The sequence below is a fragment of the Pleurodeles waltl genome, chromosome 10, assembly GCF_031143425.1.
Source record: "Pleurodeles waltl isolate 20211129_DDA chromosome 10, aPleWal1.hap1.20221129, whole genome shotgun sequence".
Lineage (NCBI taxonomy): Eukaryota > Metazoa > Chordata > Amphibia > Caudata > Salamandridae > Pleurodeles > Pleurodeles waltl.
The window spans coordinates 764,127,994-764,149,564 of NC_090449.1; the positions used below are offsets into that span (position 1 = coordinate 764,127,994).

General features: G+C 46.5%; 1 protein-coding gene across 1 annotated transcript in view; it reads right to left on the reverse strand.

The window, feature by feature from the left end:
- The window catches only part of GAD2 (glutamate decarboxylase 2), a 508,839-nt gene that overhangs the window by 22,456 nt on the left and 464,812 nt on the right, over window positions 1-21,571 (reverse strand). Inside the window, exon 15 of the mRNA XM_069211360.1 lies at window positions 1,024-1,113. Coding sequence (XP_069067461.1) covers window positions 1,024-1,113 — 90 coding nt within the window. The remainder of the gene's footprint in view (window positions 1-1,023; window positions 1,114-21,571) is intronic.

Consider the following 21,571-nt stretch of genomic DNA (forward strand, 5'->3'; position numbering starts at 1 on the left):
GAAAGGTTTTATAATCTGAACTTGTACATACCACTGTGTATGTTTAGCATAATAGATTTTGTCTTTGTATTTGTTATATTTTTATAAATGTATTGTTGAATTCTACATTTTTTATGCTTGTCAAAATGAGCTGTAATTTTGTATTGTATTTTCATATTTTAGAGAGTGATCCAAATAAATTTCATGTGTTTGGCTGTTTGTGAGCATTTCAAAAACCCATAAAAATGCACTTAATAGTGGCGAGAATTAACATATTGGACAAGCTAGACTGGCGAGATTTAACATACTGGACAAACTTAAATAAAAGAAAGAGTGGAAAATGCCCATCACATGTAATGTTCCAATATGCCAACAAATAGAAAGAAAATATCTATGGCTTCCTGTTTTTATCCCTGCTACTTCTAGTACTACAAAATAGCTATAGAAAGGGGCACCTGACCCTGGAGCATAAGAGACTGCACAAGAATTACTGAGATTTTCATGAGAGAGCATCTCTCTGGAATTTAAATAGGTAGTTTGTAAGTTTCCTCTACAAACGTGTGAATAGAGAGAAAGATAAGATTCACTATGCCATTCTTCTTGGATCAAAACAATATATTTAGGAAATCTGCACAAACTAAAGGCATTTTTCTAGCCCCTTGAGTCTCTGGGTCATTTATACCCCTGTCCCTAGTTTTCATTCTCTTATCCTGTAACTTCAATTAGATCGTCTTCTGGTGAATTTTCAAAAGCTACATTTATTGGTGTGATGATGCGCAACAATCTATGCAGATCCTCTTCAGCATCGTATTTACTGTGCTTTTTTTTTATTCAGTTTTATCTTTTTTTCTAATAATGCAGACTTTAGAAGATGAAGGATTCTGTTCTACACCATTTTCAGGACCCCATCTTGAAGGTGATTGAACACTCTAAACACTTGAAGTACAAATGCTCTGGTCGACAATCAAAGGTTTAATAAAGTTGGGATGTTCATTAGTAACCACAACAGAGTCTGAACAAATAACTCTGGAAAGCTGCACTTACCTTTACAAGGTGCCGCATTCTTTCTTCATTGTGTTCCATGTTGCGTAAACTTGGAGGTACGTACCAGAAGCAGACATTGGTATGCTGTGGCTAAAAAGGAATTAAGAAATACCATGTGACTCCAACGTGAGCAACAGTTGAACTTTATATCACGCAATCTAATCTTTTGTACACTGTTGACATATTCAGATGCTGAAGTTAAATTTTCTCAGTAAATATTTCTTATATTTAGACACCAGAAGAAGGATGACATCAGCAACCATAATTCCCTATTTATTGTCATAATCAATGGTACACAGTGCATAATTAAATTGCATCTCGGTACTTCTTAGAACAGATGAGGTGCTGAGGGTGCTATTAAAGCTGCCAATTAGAACAGGCGTGCTTTCAGTATTTTCTGGAGGCAACAATGTTGTTTGACTTGTAGGCGTGGTTTGAAAGGCTGTTTCTCAGGTGAGGAACAGCCACTAAGAATTACAATATCACTTGAAATATTACCAATTATTTTTCATATAATATTGAGGTAGAAATTATTTGAACAGAGGGGCATCGAGGGCGTTTATCTTTTAATCTTGTTAAATAGGCATGTTAGCACAACAAGTAACATCATGGTGACAATTGATCTAAAGGCTCTTAGACTTGCCAGAGGCATTTGACAGCAGTGACCATCAAGCACTACCAGAGGTCACTTACTTGTGCATGGGCATTGCAGACATCATTCTAAAACAGTGAACACTCTTTTCCTCCGATTGGGAACATTTTGTTCAAATGGGCTCATCCTGCTCCCCGCAATTCAGTATTGAATGTGGCATCTCACAAGAATCCATACTTGCTCCTACACTAGTTGATCCTTACACAATATCTATAGGAGCACTTCTTAGCCAGCAGGACATTCAATCTCAGCATTAAATGTTGTTAGACAAGGACACTCATAAGTTCATTTCATGCTAGGATATTGCCAAACATTAATAATGTTTTCCATTTACCTCAGTCTCGTTCAAAACCAACTAAGACTGGGTTTATCCTCATTAGTGACAGACTATACAGAATAATGTCAAGACCTTGCTGCACAGCATAAATATGGAGTGCTTTCCATTCTGCCCCTGGACCTGTCTAAACTCCCAAATGGTCGATTTACGTGGGTTTCATAATGGCCTTCTTCTGTGAAGGGGGTATCTTGTTCAAAGGAAGCATTTACCACATCATTCCTTAAATAGATAATAGAGGGGCTGATCTATGAGTGTGTTGGGAGGTCATGTAGGTAGCGGGAAGGTTTAGTGGAAGAGATTATTTACTCTAGCATTTCAACTGTGATATGTGTATAGGAAATCCAGCTGTCCCAAACCTCTTTTTAGTCAGTGTTAATGACATTCTAGTTTGGATTAGTTGCTTTACGAGCAATGCCACCTAAAAGATTTGTTTGAAAAGCTGTTTGCCTGTTCATCGGCCTATCTAGACTAACAGTGCTAGGGATCTCGAACTGCAGGTCCATGCTTCGACACACGGTTAAGTAGAGAAAAGGTGGAGTAGGTACTGAAATAATTCAAAGCAGGGTAAACATAAAATACTACAGGAAGACAATATGGGTGTTGCATACAAAGTATACTTCGATGGTCACCAGAGGCAGGTAAAGTGCACATTAGTGGTTATTAAGTCCTACATTTCAATAATTGCTAAAGCAAACACTAGGTAACACATTTAGTAAAGTATTCATTTGAAGGTGCATGTTTGGGTGCAAGTAATTGGTAACACATAATCCAGGTGTAGATTTAGACCTAGAACTCTGGTTACACATGTGCATATTGTGATGAGGAATGACACACCAGGAAAGAGGTTTAAAATGAGTTGAAGTGGGGCATTTATTATAAGCACCTCATGCATCAGGAACCAGCTGACCACTGGCTCATGACTGCATTCTACATTCCTTGTTCTGCATTATGTGTGACATCACATTACATTATATAGCCAAATACCACACATAGTAATTGAAATATCAATAAGCGCAGATGAGGCTCTTGGGTATTTTCACTTTTGTTGGGTTCAGTGAGGAAATGGTGTTTAATTTTTGGAACCAAATTCCTGTCAGCATATATGAAAGCTATGCGAGATGATCGTGGGATTATCTATAAATTCACCACACAATACTGCCTATATACCAATGGCCGTGCTGAAAGATGTGTGAGGTCAAATATCCAGCCTAGACGACCTTTTTGACAGGTTAAGAGCTACCGAGTTTTTAAGAACATTTGGCCAGAACCCGGTTGTCAGTACTCAGACTGGGAGTGAAAGGAACTGATCAGCAGTTATGACTCCTGAATTATATGTCCTTTGGCCTGAAATATATTTATGCCACCCTCTTGAAGGGTGGAAAACGATGGAGTATTTGAGGGTAATCTTGATAGATTACATTATTGTTTATAGCTCGAGCTAAGAAAACCACCTTTCATACATCAAGAAAGTGCCCTATGTTATATTGTATTGTAGATGCATTTGTAGAGTGCTTCTAGTGGCTGAAATAGGGCCAAAGCACATTAGCGGACAGGCTCCATGGTACACTGTGGGGAGATACTGAGTTGTATGAGTGTAAGAATTACAGGGGGTGTGTCCAAGGAGGCCAAGATGGCAAACGCAGATTGAATGAGTTCTGCACCACAATCCTGTCATCCGTACATGTATTCTTGACAGAGCGACCCTCGGCTTCCCCAATTGCTTGCTGTAACCAGCACTGGGGGGTCGACTGAGCCGTTTGCAGGCAGATTGTAGCTCCAGGGAGACACCTTTGGAAGGCGGCCTTTGCCTGGATTGTGCTGCTCCTTTCCAGTGAGGGGGAGCACATAGGAGGCCTGCTGTTCCTGCACTTGGGCACCTGCAGCCCTGCTCCACTCTTGCCTCGCTCCTGCTGCAGGGGTTGGCCAACTGCAGCTTGCGATCGGCACCCCCCACATGATTGACTGCTGCGGCCTACCACAAGGGGCCTAACTGATGATGGGGTCATCTGTCTGGTGTGGGTCGGCACATCTCCAGTTTGTGGGGTGCACAGTGGTGAACAAACTGTGCAGACATGAGATTCTCTCCTTGTGGCCCTGGGTAAGTGCCTGCAATATTTTGTGCCCCAATTTTTCTGAACCAAGAGGGGGTTGACACCAGGACTGGGGACAAATGAGGCCTACAATCTGATGCAATGGGATTCCAGTACCGTGAACCCGGTATGGAATAAGGGATAACCTACCAAAGTGAGTTTACTCGCCAATATGCCAGCTACCAAACCTAACCCGCCTGGCTAACTCTCTGTGTCTAGGATCTCCTCCTTTCCCAGTTTCCCCGAGGGAACACACTGGAGACACAATGAGGATTTTATATACTGTGTAGTTAGTCCACTCATGTACCCGTCATAGCCATTGTGTAAACACTGTGGCCCTCATTCTGACCCTGGCGGTCAAAGACCGCCAGGGCCGCGGGCAACGGAAGCACCGCCAACAGGCTGGCGGTGCTTCATTGCCCATTCCGACCGCGGCTTTAAAACCGGGTCCGGCGGTTTCCCGCCGGATTTCCTCCGGCTGGGCGAATCCTCCATGGCGGCGCTGCAAGCAGCGCCGCCATGGGGATTCTGACCCCCTTCCCGCCACCCTGTTTCTGGCGGTTTTTACCGCCAGGAACAGGATGGCGGGAACGGGTGTCCTGGGGCCCCTGGGGGCCCCTGCACTGCCCATGCCACTGGCATGGGCAGTGCAGGGGCCCCCTCACAGGGCCCCAGCATGCTTTTCACTGTCTGCATAGCAGACAGTGAAAAGCGCGACGGGTGCAACTGCACCCGTCGCACTCCTGCAACACCGCCGGCTCCATTCGGAGCCGGCTTCAGTGTTGCAGGCCCTTTCCCGCTGGGCCGGCGGGCGCTCCCTTGGCGGGCGCCCGCTGGCCCAGCGGGAAAGTCTGAATGGCCCCAGCGGTCTTCTGACCGCGGAGCGGGCAATTGGCGGTTCCCGTTTGGCGGGCGGCAAGCGCCGCCCGCCAAACTTGGAATGACCCGCTGTGTGTCCAGTTACTGAGGGGGGCAGGTCGGAGGCCATCGTAATTGTAACTTGCATATAAAACAAGTGACCAGACTGATATAACAGCTCACTGATACCTGCTCATTTGCCACTACGTGATGGTGGATTCCTGGAATATGTGCTGGAACAACTAGGTCCTGAACAACTACTTGCCTATACCACTACTGCTAAACAACTAAAAAGTCTCTACGACGAAGTACTGAACAACGATTTTGCCTGAATAACGATTGCCTGAACACCGATTTTTTTGTTATGGTTTATTAGTTGTTTAGATTGTATATACATATATATATATATATATATATATATATATATATATATATTTTTATATATATATATATATATATATATATATATATATATATATATATATATATATATATATGTCAATTCTAAACAACTACTAAACCATAAAAAAAAGAAAAAATTACCTTAAAATTCGTTGTTCTGGCAATTGTTATTCAGGCAAAACTGTTGTTTAGACAGTAGTTGTTGAGTACTTTGTTGTAGAGACTTTTTAGTTATTTAGCAGTAGTGGTTTAGGCTAGTAGTTGTATAGGACCTAGTTGTTCAGGATGTTTCCCTCGGAGCACACCATTGCACCTGTTGGGTGACATGCTCCTGCAGTTTCTACAATGGGGCTTCTACGTTCTTGTGCGAACCCTGCACGCTCCCGCCCGTTGGGCTCAGTGGTTCGCAGACACCGTAGGCCATTCCTCTGATTCAGACTGAGTCATGGATAAACTGGATGCGGAGCTGGTGGCCATAGAGCGATCCTGAGTATCACTAGAATCAAAGATAGATGCGGTTGCTTCAGATCTCATACTGTTGAGGGACGATCATTGGAAATTGTTGGATAGGTTCATTTAACACAGCAATCATTGACAATTATCCAACCATAGGCTAAAGAAGCACAATCCCACCTCCATATGTTGCAGGAGAAAGTCTCCATCCTTGAAGAAAGTGCGGAGGATGTGGAAGGCAGATTATGGGGGAATAACTTTCGCTGGTAGGCCTCCCTAAAAATGTAGTGGGCCGGGATGCAGAAGTGTACCTCAAACAATGGATGTGTGGCTTTGTACTTGCATAGGCACCTTCTGGGAGTCCGGCCCCATCCATTGGTGGCACGTCTAAGGCATTACAGAGATAGTGATGTTCTCTTGAATGAAGCCTGCAAGCAATCATTCAATCCATCATGGATTTGTATAGCGTGACTACTCACCCGTGAGGGTCTCAAGGTGCTGGCGGAGGGAGGTCCTTCCTGAACTGCAACAGGGTCAGAGACTGCCTGAGGTGGATGGGGAGGTTGTTCCAGGTCTTGGCAGTGATGTAGGAGAAGGATCTTCCTCCGGGTGTGGTCTTCCAGATGCAGGGGACGTTGGCGAGGGCCTGGTCGGCGGAGCAGAGTTGTCTGTGGGAGTGTAGAAGGAGAGTCTGTGGTTGAGGTAGGCTGGTCCTACATTGTGTAGGGCTTTGTAGGCATGGGTCAGGAGCCTGAAGGTGATTCTCTTGTCGATAGGCAACCAGTGATGATCTCTCACAAGGGCGGAGGTGTGGCTGTGTCGGGGCGTTCTTGATGAGATGGGCAGAGGCGTTCTGGGTGCGTTGCAGTCTTTTTCGGGTCTTTGGTGGTGGTTCCGGCGTAGAGTGTGTTGCCGTAGTCAAGGTGGCTGCTGACGAGGGCCTGGGTGACTGTCCTTCTGGCTTCGGTTGGGATCCATTTGTAGATTTTTCAGAGCATGCGCAGGGTGTGGAAGCATCCTGATAAGACAGCGCTCACCTGTCGGTTCATTGAAAGCGATGAGTCTAGGATGACGCAGAGGTTGCGGGCGTGGTTAGTGGGGGTAGGGGCATTTCCGCAAGCAAAGCAATTTGACCATTGAAAATGCAAGGTGATGTTTTTCATGCTGGCGGTTCAAAGCAAACTTCATACCTTTCTTTACGTAAAGCGCAAGTTGATGGAACACAATATCCAATATGCACTCCTATTCCCAGCCCACCTATGCATTCAAACTGATGGCAAAGCATCTTTCTTCAATGACCCCAAAGAGGCATGGTTCTGGATGGAAAGTCATGGGATAACAGGACCCGACCCTGACACAAATCCCCTGAGAAAGTTATCATCCACAGGGGGGAGCTGAGACAAACATGCAAGACGAATGTCACTGGCATCCCCTTGTGTACTTGGGTCCCCGAACAGGAGGAGGTCATCCAGCAATGGCAAAGGGCACTGCAGGTGGCAGCAGAATTCTAAGACCCCACCTTACCTCCCAATGTAGATGACGACAAATCCTAATCTTTGGGGACCTTTTCAGACCTTTTGCACCTGGGCTCTCACACGATGTCCATGGTGGCTCCTCAAATATCAGATGATTTCCTTTAATTTGAATGATGATCTGGTTCACACGTTTAATATCACTATTTAAGCTTCCCATTATACTGTATGCTTGAGGTAGTTCCTGCAACCATGAGGTTATCGCCTGCCTAAGGAGGGTGGGGGTATCTGTTTATTTCCTGTGCTCTAGAACAAACTGTGTGGCTGCACACCTTCCCCTACGCCACCCCTCTTCCCTCTCCCTCCACCCTTTTTTGGATCCCTCCCGTCCTCCTCCCTTCTGCACCTAAGCTGTCTCCTTTACACTCTCCCCCTTACAGCACTAGAGGTGTAGCACCCTGATCTCTTCTGCTCGATTCTGCCTCCCATACCATAACATCGGTTCAATGACCAGTCCCTGGCTCAATGTGCTCTTGAATACAGTACATGGGGGAATTTGGTGGCCGTCTGGATCACTTAGGTCCATATTCCACATGGGATGTGGCTATTGTTCACACTTTCACTTCAATGCCCATCCCTTAGAACTGACCGCTTTCTGCTGCTCCTTTATTTCTGCTGGTTTGTGTAGGTACCTGTTGTGGCCCTGCTTTCAGTGGTGTTACATGTTCGGTGTTTTTTTCACAATTTTTGTTCCCTTGTTGTAATGACCTGCACTCCTCATCCATTACTATACTGGGTGAGACTGGCGCTGCCCACTTGAGGTGTGCTGGAATCCCCCTTCTTAGAACTCTACATTATGGCTGCCACTAATATTGTAATATGAAATGCTCATGGCATTTACACACGCTCCTGTCGACATGCGGTGTGCTTATACCTATATCAGAGGCAGACACACATAGCATACTTGCAGGAATTTCAAATTACTAAGCAAGCGGCATCCAGATTGCAGAAGAGATGGAGGGTACAAGTACTTTCCACCAACTACTCCATCTGTGCCTGAGGGGGGTACTGATATGGATCAAAGCTGGGGTTCCTTTCATTACCACACATCATAGATCAGGAGGGACGCTATGTTTTGGTGGAGGGCCAGCTAGGAGGTCACCAAGTGCTCCTTGGAGTGATCTGTGTCTCCAATACTTAGCAGGCTCTGTTCCTTAATGCATTGTCTACAACAGTAGAGCATTGGAGTGGAATACCTTGGTTAATGGGCGGGGACTTTAACAGTGTTCTTAATGAAGATTTAGAACACTCCTTCCCGCCCCGGCCTCGTGCCACATCCACCTCTAATGCACACACCCTAACCACAAGGATGGAGTATTGGGAGCTGTTGGACATATGGCACCAGTGTAACACCAGTGCGCGGATATACTTGTTTTACTCCCATGCAGATGGACTCCATGTCCCTATAGATAGATTTGTCTCCACCCCTTACATTACCCCATGTGTCACCCATGTGGACTACCCTGGCGGAACACACTCTGACCACAACCCACTCCAACTACAGCTTCACTGGGAGCACCCCCCTGTGGCCCCTTGATACCCACATTGTGCCAACAGTCATCGACATTAGAGGATCCCACTTCCGAGCTTTTATTAGTGCCAGTATCATGGAATACTTTTAATCAACACAGGTTCTGCCACCTCCCCGCTAATAGAATGGGACACTTTTAAAGTGTCTAAAAGGGGACATTATCCAAGTAATACCCCAAACATGGGCTGTAACCTTACAAATGAAACCTCCCATCTGGAGGGGCATCTGCTCAGACTCAAAATACTGGCCACATCCTATTGCAAAAGGCCCGATGAAACCACATACCATTACTGGAAAGACTGTGCTGCCTTAACTATGCAGCTCATACCAAGAAAATAGCACCTAGGCCGATAGACCGGGAACATTCCTGGCATGGTTGATATGGCAGGAATCACCACAGCCTCTTATATTATCTATACCATCAGAGGAGGGGTCATTACTGCATCCACATAGGGAAATTCACACAGCCTATACATGCCACTACATACAGTTGTATTCATCTACGGATGCGGTGACACCTTCTGGCCAACACTGATCTACCCCAGGATTCACCTGAACATGGAGAGGAACTTAATGGTGATTTCACCCTGGTTGAGACAAAGAAAGCAATACACATGCTGGCCACAGGCAAAACACCCGGCCCTGACGGACTGCTGCCCTAATTCTAGAAGGCTCATGTTCCACTGCTCACACCACATTTAAAAACATTGCATGATGAGGCCTTCATGGTGGCTGTACTGCCACCTATGTTGAGTGATGCCTTACTCATTTTGTTGCTCACACAGGGAAGGGTCGCATTGGACATGGAATCCTACATGCCATTGTCAAATACTGACTACAGAATACTGGCAAAGATCCTGGCAGACCGCCTGGCCTCTTTGGTTCCACAGCTGGTACACCCCCAACCAGAATGGTTTGGTGCCAGCCAGAAACACCTCTCTGAATCTACACCAATTCTTTTGGGTACTGGAACATGCCCCACAGATGCACCCACTGTCGGTTTGGCTGGTAATGGATTTTCACAAGGCATTTGATTCTCTTGAATGGCCCTACATATTTGAGGTCCTCCCACATTATGGTCTGCTGTCCCCTCTTCTTTTCTCTCTGGCAGTGTAGCTTCTAGCTCACCTTCTGGGTGCCCAGGGCCAACAATGTCGTCCACCTCTTGGAGACAGTACACACTCCGTTTTCCTGTATGCAGACGATATGCAACTCTACCTGACACAGTCCCTTAGTTTGGTGGCATCTGTTTAAATTGGAAACCATCCACATTCTGCTACTTGGGCATACATATTTATCACACACCTTTTGGAGTTAAACTTAGTTTGTGCTGTAACTGCATTAGGGGTGCAGATATCATTCTGGCAAACTCTGCCAATATCAGTAGTAGGAAGAGTGGCCCTTACAAAAATGGTGGCATTACTGAGGCTGCAGTATTACTTTGCTAATCATCCCTTTTTTGTAACAGGACCTTCCTTCATTCCTTGGAACACTTGATAGGCAAACTTATATGGCATGATACGCATCGCAGACTAGCACTTACAAAGCTCTATCTCCCGAAGGACTGTGGTGGACTCAGAGTCCCTAACTTTGAACAGTACTACCTCGCCTCGTAACTACAGTGGGCGGCATGCTGGGTTGCTGGCTGTGATTTGGAGGACACAACAGCACTCCTCCCACCATGGGATCTGAAAAGCTTGCTTATCATTTTTCACCCCCGACCAAAACGCCACTGCAGGCATGCTTCTCCTTTGGATTGCATGTTGAAGACCTTATTTCTTACCCAATTAGTGACACCTTATGACCCGCACTTCCATTGCTTGGTATGCCGCAGAGACACATGTTGACTTCCCACAGTGAACTGGGTCCCTTGCATGAGGTGAGCCTGGACAGTTTGACATAAATCAGGTAAGGATCATTCTACCCATGGAGAAACTTCTGGCTGACTCTGGACCTCCACCGAGTCCATTCCTCTTGCATGCTTTCTTTGTTCAAGTGCCGGGTCAATACTAGAGAGACATAGAGCAGGAACCCCTGCAACATCTCACTATGCAATGCTTGCATGTAATGAGAGCAGGTAGTCACCTGACTCAATAGTTGGCTAGCTGTCTACGCACACATACAGCTACCTCCCTCAGTGCACTGCGCCGGCACGAGGACACAGACCTGGAGTGCAATGGCACAGACAAAGAATGGCAGGCAATTTTAGCTTATCCAACTCTAGTGTCCTGCAACTCCCGATTTAAGTTAATGCAATTTTATATATTGCATAGAGCCTATTTAACTCCCCGTAAAATCAACTAATATTTTAACCGCACTGATGCACCCTGTCCACACTGTCTTGGCCCTGACCTGGAGATCCAACATATGTTTTGTTCCTGCCCATTGTTGTCAGACTATTGGAGGAGTGTTACCACACTTCTGACACGCTTCATGGGTCCCATTGCAGAATACACCTGGAAAGTGTATTTGCTGGGTCTCAGTCATCGTACAAAGAAAAAACAGGGCAGTGGTACGATTTACAAATCTGGCTCATATCTCGGCGAAGAGGCTGATCACCTGTAAATGCGAAGCAGCAGCTCCTCCACCACCTCCTCCTAGGTACTATGCAAAATGGCCTGGGCACAAGCGGAGACTGCAGCACTGCATAAGGAGTAGGAGAAAAGTCTCTGCAAATATCCAATTTCCATTACCTGGGATGCAATCCGGCAGAGGTTCTGTGAAGGTCTGCAGGACAGAGACCAACCCCTTTAAGACTCTCTATGACCCCTCCTCCCAATATAATACATTAACCTGTTAGAGGCCAGGACCACATTGTGTATACGATCTAACTATAATACCCTAGTGACGCTCTTATTGGCTACAGTCCTCACACCACTACGTCTGCCACATTGAGTGAGTGCAGAGCTTTCTTTTTTGTCTACTGCATTTGTAAGCAGTCTTCTTATATGGGACTTCTGCTTATTTGCAGCGGATTGTCATTGCCTGTACCCAAACACATTTCCTGTTGTATCCACAAATGTGTCAGTAAAAGTATGATCATCTTCCTTCTGCATAATTCAAGTCTCTACAATTCAAGATGTGGTACACAGTATGAAGAATGGCAATAAAAATCATTTGAAAAAAAGTCAGTGTAAGAATTACAGGGTGCCCTTTGTGTTTTGGTGTTGCTTGTGAGTGACCAGAGTGTTGGTGTTATGTTGACTTAAGTCAGTGCATCGAAGCATGTGATGGGAGGAATAGGTAAGAGGGTTAAAACACATGCATTTTTCATCAAGGTACTGTTGATTTTGCCTAGTTATATATGAATATGTCTGGCTATGTAGGGCTCACTGCACGTACTCAAGAATAGAAGTACAAGGGTGCATTTAACACAGGCATTCATGTAAAACAAACATTTTAATCCCTGAAGGGAAGGAAAATTGACTCACAGACATGGGACTAATAGAACCCATTGTGCTGAATCATTTCAGACTGTCCATGGCATGCACTTTACAGGCTGTCACTTATGGGATCCATGCAATCCCCTAGATCGAATGCTGTTCACCCTCAGGATTGGTCTGTGTATTTCGATCTCAGCATAGTCCACCCATTAGAAACATAAGGTGTACCACTGGATGATGCAGGTTGCTCAGCCACTTAAGTTTTCCCATAAGGACTTCTGATGGATGGCAGTGGAGTGACACACAGTGCATCTTGTTACAGGTGACACACCTTAGTGCATTCAGTTCTACTGTACCCAGGTCTGGTTTTGAGGAACTTGAGGACCAGCACTAGTTGCGGGGGATAAATATCCTATTGAGAAATGTGTGGAATGACCTCGGAGACCATGCTCTGGACTGTATAGAAATAGCCATAGTGAAATTGAAGTAATAATTAGAAATGGGTGTGATTAGTATGTATACTAAGTAAAGGTGTCAATGTAGATAGTACTCTTGTAGCATCAGCCTAGGACCACTTAAGGGTGATCTGTACATGCAACCTGGGTCAGTAGGTTCAGCCAATATAAAAACAGATGGGACAGGAAAAGACAAACAATATAAACAAATACAGCAAGTCACATCAGGAGATCATGGCTTACTGTTCAACTTGGGTGTCAATATTATGAAATTCTAGAGCTGTATCTCAGACCAACAAGGACCTACCCAAGTGTATGTATGTATTTTTGAACTATTGTGAAGGTATCATTCACTCATACAGTTTAACTCTAGTGTTTGACTACCCTGTTTTTCAACATACTCTACCTTTCTGTGCAGTAACACAAGAGAAAATACACCAGACACTCTGCTTGCTAACTCCCAACTAGAAGAACATTGACGGAATATATTACATATGCCTGCCCCAGCCTAGCCATCATAAAAAGTGTATTCAACCCCACTAGAGCTTTCTGCATGTAGTCAGGAACATGTGTATAGTTGGTCTTCATGAGTGTGTTCTGCACCTGCACGGAAGCTGATGACTTCAGGAATGTAGATACCATCTCATGTACATCAGCCAATGCAAGTGTCTTTGCTCACTTTAAACCCTGGTGAAAGCCCAAAACTAGTATGGCCTCAGTGTGTCCAGTTGCCAAACGACAAAGGCCTCTCTCTCAATGGTTGCTCATCATTTTCACTGATGCTGCTGCCTATACTGTGTACTTCGTCCAAGAGTTAGGGAATCTTGCAGCTACCTCTGCAATGTCCTTGTTAGATGTGAAGGACGCTTGTAATACCACTGCCTGCACATCGATAGATTGTGAAAGCCCTTTATCCATAAAACAGCCAAAACTATTTTAGACAATATTTATTTGTAGCTGATGTAGTCAAAGTCTGTAATTGGTCAGCGAAAATACTGCTTATGTTTTCCTTCACCTCTTGATTTGTTTAGATTTATTTGGTAGATTATATTTTGATGGTATCTTAGTGGTGCCTTGAAGCCGTACATTGCATTGAGAAACATTACTTAACAACAAAAATCTGGCAAACAATAAAATATTAAGGGAGCCTGCCTTTTCACTCCTATTTCAATCTTAGTGACAGTCCCCTTTTTACAAAGTTCCGCCTCCCTCCTCCCACCACCCCATTACAACTCAGAGGAGTAGACAGACATACTATCAGCCTTTGTCTCCATAAGAAGCCTGCCACGTAACTCCTATCTGTTGTGCAGATACTCCTCAATCATATCTCTTTGATAAGCGCATCAGGAACATATTATGTACAATGAGGTAACGAAACTGAACCCCCTCATCCCCCAGTCAGGGGCCTCCCGCTCGTGCATAGTGTACTGTGCTAAGGGGGCCCCGTAGAGGTCAGCCTTTGACCCTCACCCCCCTCCCCGCACTGCGGCGCCTGCGGGGGCCTTTGTTACGCCACTGATTAGGTATTCAAGATATATGTCGGTCTGTAGAACAGGACATATAATTTGCACCGGGAGAAGTTAGACGAGAGAGGAAATGGAAGAAGAGTGAAGCCTGAAAATCGATGAGTACGAATAAGAAGCAACAGAAACACAAACGGTTTCACTTAATGCTCCCCTTCCGTCCGACTTATGTAATTATTCACCGCACTAGGAAAAGCGCTCCGTTGAGCAAAAGACTCGGCGTCTGCTAGAACTTGATTGAAACTTAATGTGCAAGCAAATAAGTCTGATAACATGATTACTGCTATCAATAGAAAACGCACCACTGCACGAAAGCCAACAAATCCCACTTCAAACGCAAGAACTGTTGATTCTCATGACATGAAAATCTTTTGAGCAGCTTAGGGAGAATGCTGCTCTTTAATATACTGCGGGTACCACGCCGGTTAAAATGTGGTGTTGAGCCCTGGCCTGCTTGCCTTGAACATGGAATAATGTAACCCTAGCTTGGCTCACTTCATTAGAAACATTTTTAATACATCCTTACTGAAAATACCTGCACCAGATGTTTTTTAATTGGTCTTAATAATTACACTATTAAAAAGGGAAAATGGAGGACGCTAATCAGTGAAGCTTCCTCGCCAGTTCTGTTATCTTTTTCACAACAAAAACGCTGTAAAAGTATGTCGGTTTCAAACACATGCAGAGGTTTATGAAATTCTTTGGCCCAAGACAACCCGGGTCCTGGCTAGCAAAAAGGACATGCTTATTTGTTTTCTTGTGATGAATAGTTGTAGGACCATTATATTGTCTTGAATAGTAAGAGCCTAATCAGAAAACCATGGAAATCTGTACAGTTTGAGGGGCTACGCTTAAAGGATGTGCACCCGGGAATAGAGACTCTAGCGTCTTCCCCAGCCCTGGAGAATACACACATGAACGGCGCCACACGGGAGCTGCGTTCCAACATTACTTTATTCATCAGCATACACTAACGTATTGTGCATCACATCATACTTTCGGTTAACCACACCTTAGTACCTCCCATCCATTGCAAACTTCATGTTTGGAGTCCCCCCCAGAACGACAACGGTTCTAGTGCGCATACCTTCAAGATGCTACGTTTCTTCCTTTGTTGAATAAAAAGTGGTAAACATCACTAAAATCACATTTCCTTGATTAATCTGCGAGTTCTCATTTGTCTGCCAGCTTGGGTGGTTCGAGATGATTGAGGGTCACCGTGGTCAGGCAACAGCATCATAGGCTTGTGCTCTTGAGCCTGACTGGCTGGCTGGGTCATTTCTCATACAGTTTCGGGACTCAACAAGTGTCTCAGTAGTTGTTTGAAATATGATGTGTTCTGCGTGATGGATTGTACAGAACGATGTGCTTTCACCATATGTCTTTTGCATGCCACAACCTGTAAAGGATCAACAGCAAAAGGATTGTCCATTTGCAGTCTACATTTTTGCTTGACCAGTACATAGACTCTTTTGTCAAAAACTGTCTCTTGGGCATGGCGACACTGATCTGCATATGTCAGCTGCATTGGCGTCTTGAATTTTGTCAGTATTCACTGAGCGACTTGGGGTCCATTGAGGTAGATTTGTGCGGTTAGCTCTCCCAAATAGCAAGGTGGCTGGTGTTAATCTTGGATTAATTGATGTCCATGCGCACAGCAATACGTTTATATACATGAACGAAGTTGCATCACTAATGTTAGATTTCCCCGCTGTGAACTCTCTGTCAACCTGTCTGAGGTTAGTGACTGACAGGTCACAGGTGGGATAACACTTAGGTAGCAGCCAAACTCACGAGCAGGATAACTTAAATCAGATCCCAAAGATCGGCAGCAACATCACAATGGTCACCGGAGATTGGCCCTAATAAAACTTATATGGCGAGAGAGACGCTTGCATTAAAAAAAAAATCCATAACGTTAAATGCCACATGTAGTTAGGAACAGATAGCCAATCAGAACACAGCACACACAGCAACCATGCACCCCTTAGGCTGGACATCTGGGCACTTATTCACTGGCCCACAATGTGTCCACGCCAGGTCGAGGCCCATCTGCATTCCATCTGGAAGTGTATTTATGACTCCATGACAACTATTCAAATTTTTTAACAAGAAAAGAATGTCTTTTATGGTTTTATGACACACTGAGAAATATATAAAAACCTGTTTTAATCCGATGTACACTGAGAGACAGTCCTCAGACCCTGGTTTTGTAACTGTTCTCCTGGCCGTAATGTTTAATTAAAGGGACTGTTCCTGTTTAGTCATACATCTTTTGTCGTTTGGGCTTGAAGGTCAATTCTCATTTGAGCAACACTGGACTCTCACCAGTTGTGGAGTGAGGAGTTAATCGATAGGACTGGAGGGTCTGACACATGGCTTGGTTCAAATCGATTCCCTCTATGGATGCTTGTTGAATGACTCTTTTGAGGGTGCCCATGAATCGTTCAACTAAGCCATTGGCTTTGGGCCAGAGAGGCATACTTTTTGGTGTTTGACATTCAGTTGAGCGAGGAAGTCTTTGAACTCCTTGCTGTTAAAGGGTGGGTCATTATCAGATTTGAGAATTTCGGGGATGCCCCACGTTGCAAAAATGTCAACAAGCCATTTGATGACTTTATCATGCGTTGTCGGGTATAGGTCTTCCACTTAAGGGAAATGTGAATATTCACCTATGACTACAATGAGATGGTGTCCATTTTCTAAAGGCCCAAAAAAGTCAATTGGAACTCTCTCCCAGGCATGGGCAGGAAGATCAGACATTGTTACTGGGTGCTGTGTCACTTTGGGTGACAGTTGCACATGAGGCATATCTTTAGCTCTTTCTCTACTCTCTCATCTAGCTGAGGGAACTACACTCAAACTTTTAGGGCTCTTTTAGTGGCCACAACACCACAGTGTGCTTCATGGGTCAGCTTGATGACCTGCTGTCTGAGGCTACCAGGTATGACAATTCTCAAGCCTCTCAGTATCACGCTTTCTCAGGTGACTGCTAACTCATCCTGTATATTCTGATGAATACAATTACCTGTGGATTCCTCACCTAAAGAAGTTTCCCCACGCGCCAGCTTTCAACGGAAATTTTCTTCTAGCTCTGCACGTCGACGATGACGTCACAATTGCCCGACTCCCACGCAACGCCGTATGACGTCATCCAGGCAATAAGAGGTCCTCGTTGACGTGCAGACGTCAGTTCCCTTTTCTCCGTGCCTTCAAGTAACGTTCTTTTCTTCGAGGCTACCAGGGAGCTACTGTTTAACTTCGGTGTAACAATGTCGCAGCCAAGGAAGTTGGGTTTTAAACCCTGTAGAGAGTGCGGAGGTCGGATGTCGGTCACGGACCCACACGAAAATTGCTTGTGGTGTCTCAGTTCTGACAATGAAGTTGAGGCATGTGGTTCATGTCAGCGCATGAATCCGAAGGCCCTAAAGGAGCGGGAGGCCAAGCTGTTCCTGGCAAGGTCCAAGAAGAAGGAGAAGCATCATCGCCGTGAATCTTCTTCTAAGTCCTCGAGATCTCACAGGCGTCATCAAGACTCCCGGCGCCGGCATGGATCTCGGCGCCGGTCAAGTAAGGACCTCTCCCGTTCGAGGTCACCATTGGCTCGGCGTCGACCGACTCGGGAGGTCAGTCCAACTGTTACACCTCCGCCTCCGACGACTCCAGCTTCACAGTCGTCGCCACTGTCGGTCTTTGAATTTGATCCACATCAGGAGCAGAGGGCTTCTCCGGAGCAGATGGAGATGCCTGAGCCGACACCGGCATCGCCTCATGCACCGGCTCCACAAAGTTATCCGGCGCCGGGATGTGGGTATGCGGGACCGTCAGGTCCATTGGCCTTCGAGATGGGTGATTCGGCTTCTTATAGACCGACACCCTTTATGCCCTTTCTTCCTTCAGTAAGTGCTGGTTCGGTGCCGGTACCAATGGCGTCGCCTAGAAGACCGGTGATGCCGACGACGTCCACCGCCCCGGCGCAGATGAATTTGCCACAGCTCCAATCGACCTTGAAAAAGCCTATGGCGCCGATGGATCTGGCGTCGGATGACTCTGATGGTCGACGCCATCTGAGATCTTCAGCGTCAGCTGACACCTTATTGACGCCGGGGATTGAATCCAGGCTCCGCTCCAGAAGGTTGGCTCTGAGGCTGCTAGAGGAGCAGGAGTATGAGAAGCAACTCTTGGAGGAGGGAGGGAATGTGGAGCCATCAGGAGACCTGCAAGGATTGGACACGGCGAGTGGTTTAGACACTTCCCCGGAGTGGGACTTGGCTTCTCCAGGGGAGTATACTGAGGAGGCTGCCTCTTTTCATGCTGTGGTACAGAAGGCAGCTGACTTTTTGGATCTAACTCTTCCAGCTGCGGATGTCAAGACCAATATCCTCACTGAGGTGTTGCATCCATCGTCGGCTGTGGCAGAGCCGCTTCTTCTATTTAATGAGGCGCTTATGGACCCTATTAGGGAGGTGTGGAAGAAGCCTGTGACTTCAACTGCCGTGAACAGGTCGGTGGCAAGAAGGTATTGAGTGGCTCCAGGTGATCCGGCGTTCTTGTCCAGACACCCGACTCCGGAGAGTTTGGTTGTGCAGGCTTCATGTTCCTCTCGCTCTGCTTCGGGATCATTTCAGGCGTTCCCGCAGACAGGGAGTCTAAAAGAATGGACCAGTCGGCTAAGAAGGTGTTCTCTTCATGTAGCATGGCCCTGAAATCTACAAATGCTACTTGTATTCTGGGACAATATATTTATGGTCTTTTGGACGAGGCCAAGGGGCACTCTGGATTGTCTCAAGAGGTGCTTAACCTTTTGTCGGACGCTCAGGTGGCGGCGACCCAGGTTATTCAATCTGGGCTAGACACCTCGGACTCTGTTGCCAGGGCTATGGGCATGTCCATAGCGACAAGACGATATGCCTGGCTATGGTCTTCAGGATTTTCTCCTGATGTACAGACAACCCTGCTCGACCTGCCCTTTGATGGGGACAAACTATTTGGAGCAAAAGCTGACTCTGCCTTGGAGCAGTTCAAGGAGAGTAGGGCCACAGCAAGATCTTTGGTACTGCAAGCAGCCACCTCCTCTTCCTTAAGACCATTTAGGAGGTTTAGGGGGTTTGGGCGTGGCTCTTCCTTTCGAGGGAGGCTCCAGGCAGCAGGACAGCAATCTTCAGGAGCTCACCCTTATAGATCTTTCAGGGGCAGGGGTAGAGTTCGTACTAGAGGGGCCGCCCAGCAGCACTCTGCCTCTTCCTCTTCCTCCGGAGGGGTGCAGCAAGGAAAGCAGCCTTAGTCCTCCATCACTCCCTTTACACACATCTCCTGTAGGGGTGAGACCGTGTCAATTTCTTCACATGTGGGAGTCAATAACATTGGACTCCTGGGTCACCGACATTGTGGGGAAAGGTTATCCTCTTCCCTTTCGGGAGTTTCCTCCTCCCATCCCTCCCCGCCCATCCTTCTGTTTGTAAGACCATCTTCTTTTACTACAGCAGGAAGTGCTAATCCTTTTGTCGAAAGGCACAGTGGAGTTGGTTCCAGAGCAGGAGAGGGGTCAGGGCTGCTATTCAAGATACTGCCTGATCCCCAAAAAGGATAGTCAGTTGAGGCCAATCCTGGACCTGAGGATTTTGAATTCGTTACTTAAGCAGGAAAAGTTCAAGATGCTGACCCTGTCACAGGTTCTTTTGGCATTGAACGAAGGAGATTGGATGGTGTCTGTCGATTTGCAGGATGCCTACTTCCATATCCCGATCCTCAAGTCGCACAGGAAGTATCTCCGGTTTGTGGGAGGGTCGCAACACTATCAGTTTGCGGTCCTTTTGTTTGGTCTTACTTTGGCACTTCAAGTCTTCACAAAGGTGATGGCGGTGGTTGCAGCAGAGCTCAGAAGGAGGGGGATAGCAGTATTTCCTTATCTGGATGATCTGTTGATCAAAGCCAAGTCTCCGGAGCTCTTGGGGCGTCACCTGCAGTCGACAACTCAGTTGTTGTTCGATCTGGGCTTTTCGGTGAACGTGTCCAAATCTCACCTTCAGCCCTCTCAGTGCCTCCTGTTCATAGGGGCAGGACTGGACACAGCATTGAATCAGGCCTTTCCTCCGCCGCAGCGGATTCAGGACATTCAGGCGCTGATTCCAATGTTTCAGAATGGAGTGGTCGTTCCAGTCCTCAAGGTCCTTCGTCTGCTCGCTTCTTGCATTCTGCTGGTCACTCATGCACGCTGGCACATGAGGGCTCTTCAGTGGTGCGTCCGCAGGCAGTGGTTTCACCACAAAGGAGATCTTGAGGAATCGATAAGGATCTCCAGAGACGCTGCAGCGGATCTTCGATGGTGGGCTGCGGTCGGCAACCTTTCTCAAGGAAGGCTGTTCTCGCTGCCACCTCCAGTGGCCACAGTGATAACGGATGCTTCCACCCTTGGGTGGGGAGCTCATCGGGGGGACCTGGAGGTCAAAGTTCGTTGGTCTCCAGTGGAACAGAGGTTTCACATCAATCTGTTGGAATTACGGGCGATATGTCTGGCTCTCAAGGCCTTCCTCCCTTCCCTTCGCGGTCAGTCGTTTCAAGTCCTGACGGACAACACTACCGTGATTTGGTATATAAACAAGCAGGGAGGAGTGGGGTAGTACCTTCTCTGCCGAGAAGCTCTAGGGCTCTGGTCCTGGGTTCAGGGCCATCGGATTTCCTTGGCAGCAAACCATTTGGCCGGAGTTCTGAACGTGCGTGCGGATGATCTCAGTCGGCGTATCTCGACCTATCACGAGTGGCGTCTTCATCCAGATATAGGGGTTTATTCCAACTTTGGAGGAGGTGTTAATCCGTCCCAAAAGTGACGGTAAAGTGACGGATATACCACCAGCCGTATTACGAGTTCCATAGGATATAATGGACTTGTAATACGGCTGGTGGTAAATCTGTCACTTTTCCGTCACTTTTGGGACGGATTAAGACCTCCTCCAAAGTTGGAATAACCCCCATAGTCCTTTACATCTTCCAGAGGTGGTGGTATCCACAGATAGATCTGTTTGCCACTCGGGAGAACGTGCACTGCACGTCATTCTGCAGCCTCCAGTATCCGATGCAAGGGGATTTGGGGGACGCTTTTCAGATGTCCTGGAAGGGTCAGTTGCTTTACGTGTTTCCCCCCATACCCTTAATTCCTCGGGTTCTCAGGAAGATCCGCCAAGACCGGGCCCAAGTCACCTTAATAGCTCCGGATTGGCCAAGAAGGGTGTGGTATTTGGACCTCCTCCAACTCTCTCTGTGCCCTCCGCTCCGTCTCCCTTACAGGGCAGACCTCCTCTCGCAGGCGCAGGGTCAGGTTCTACACCGTCACCT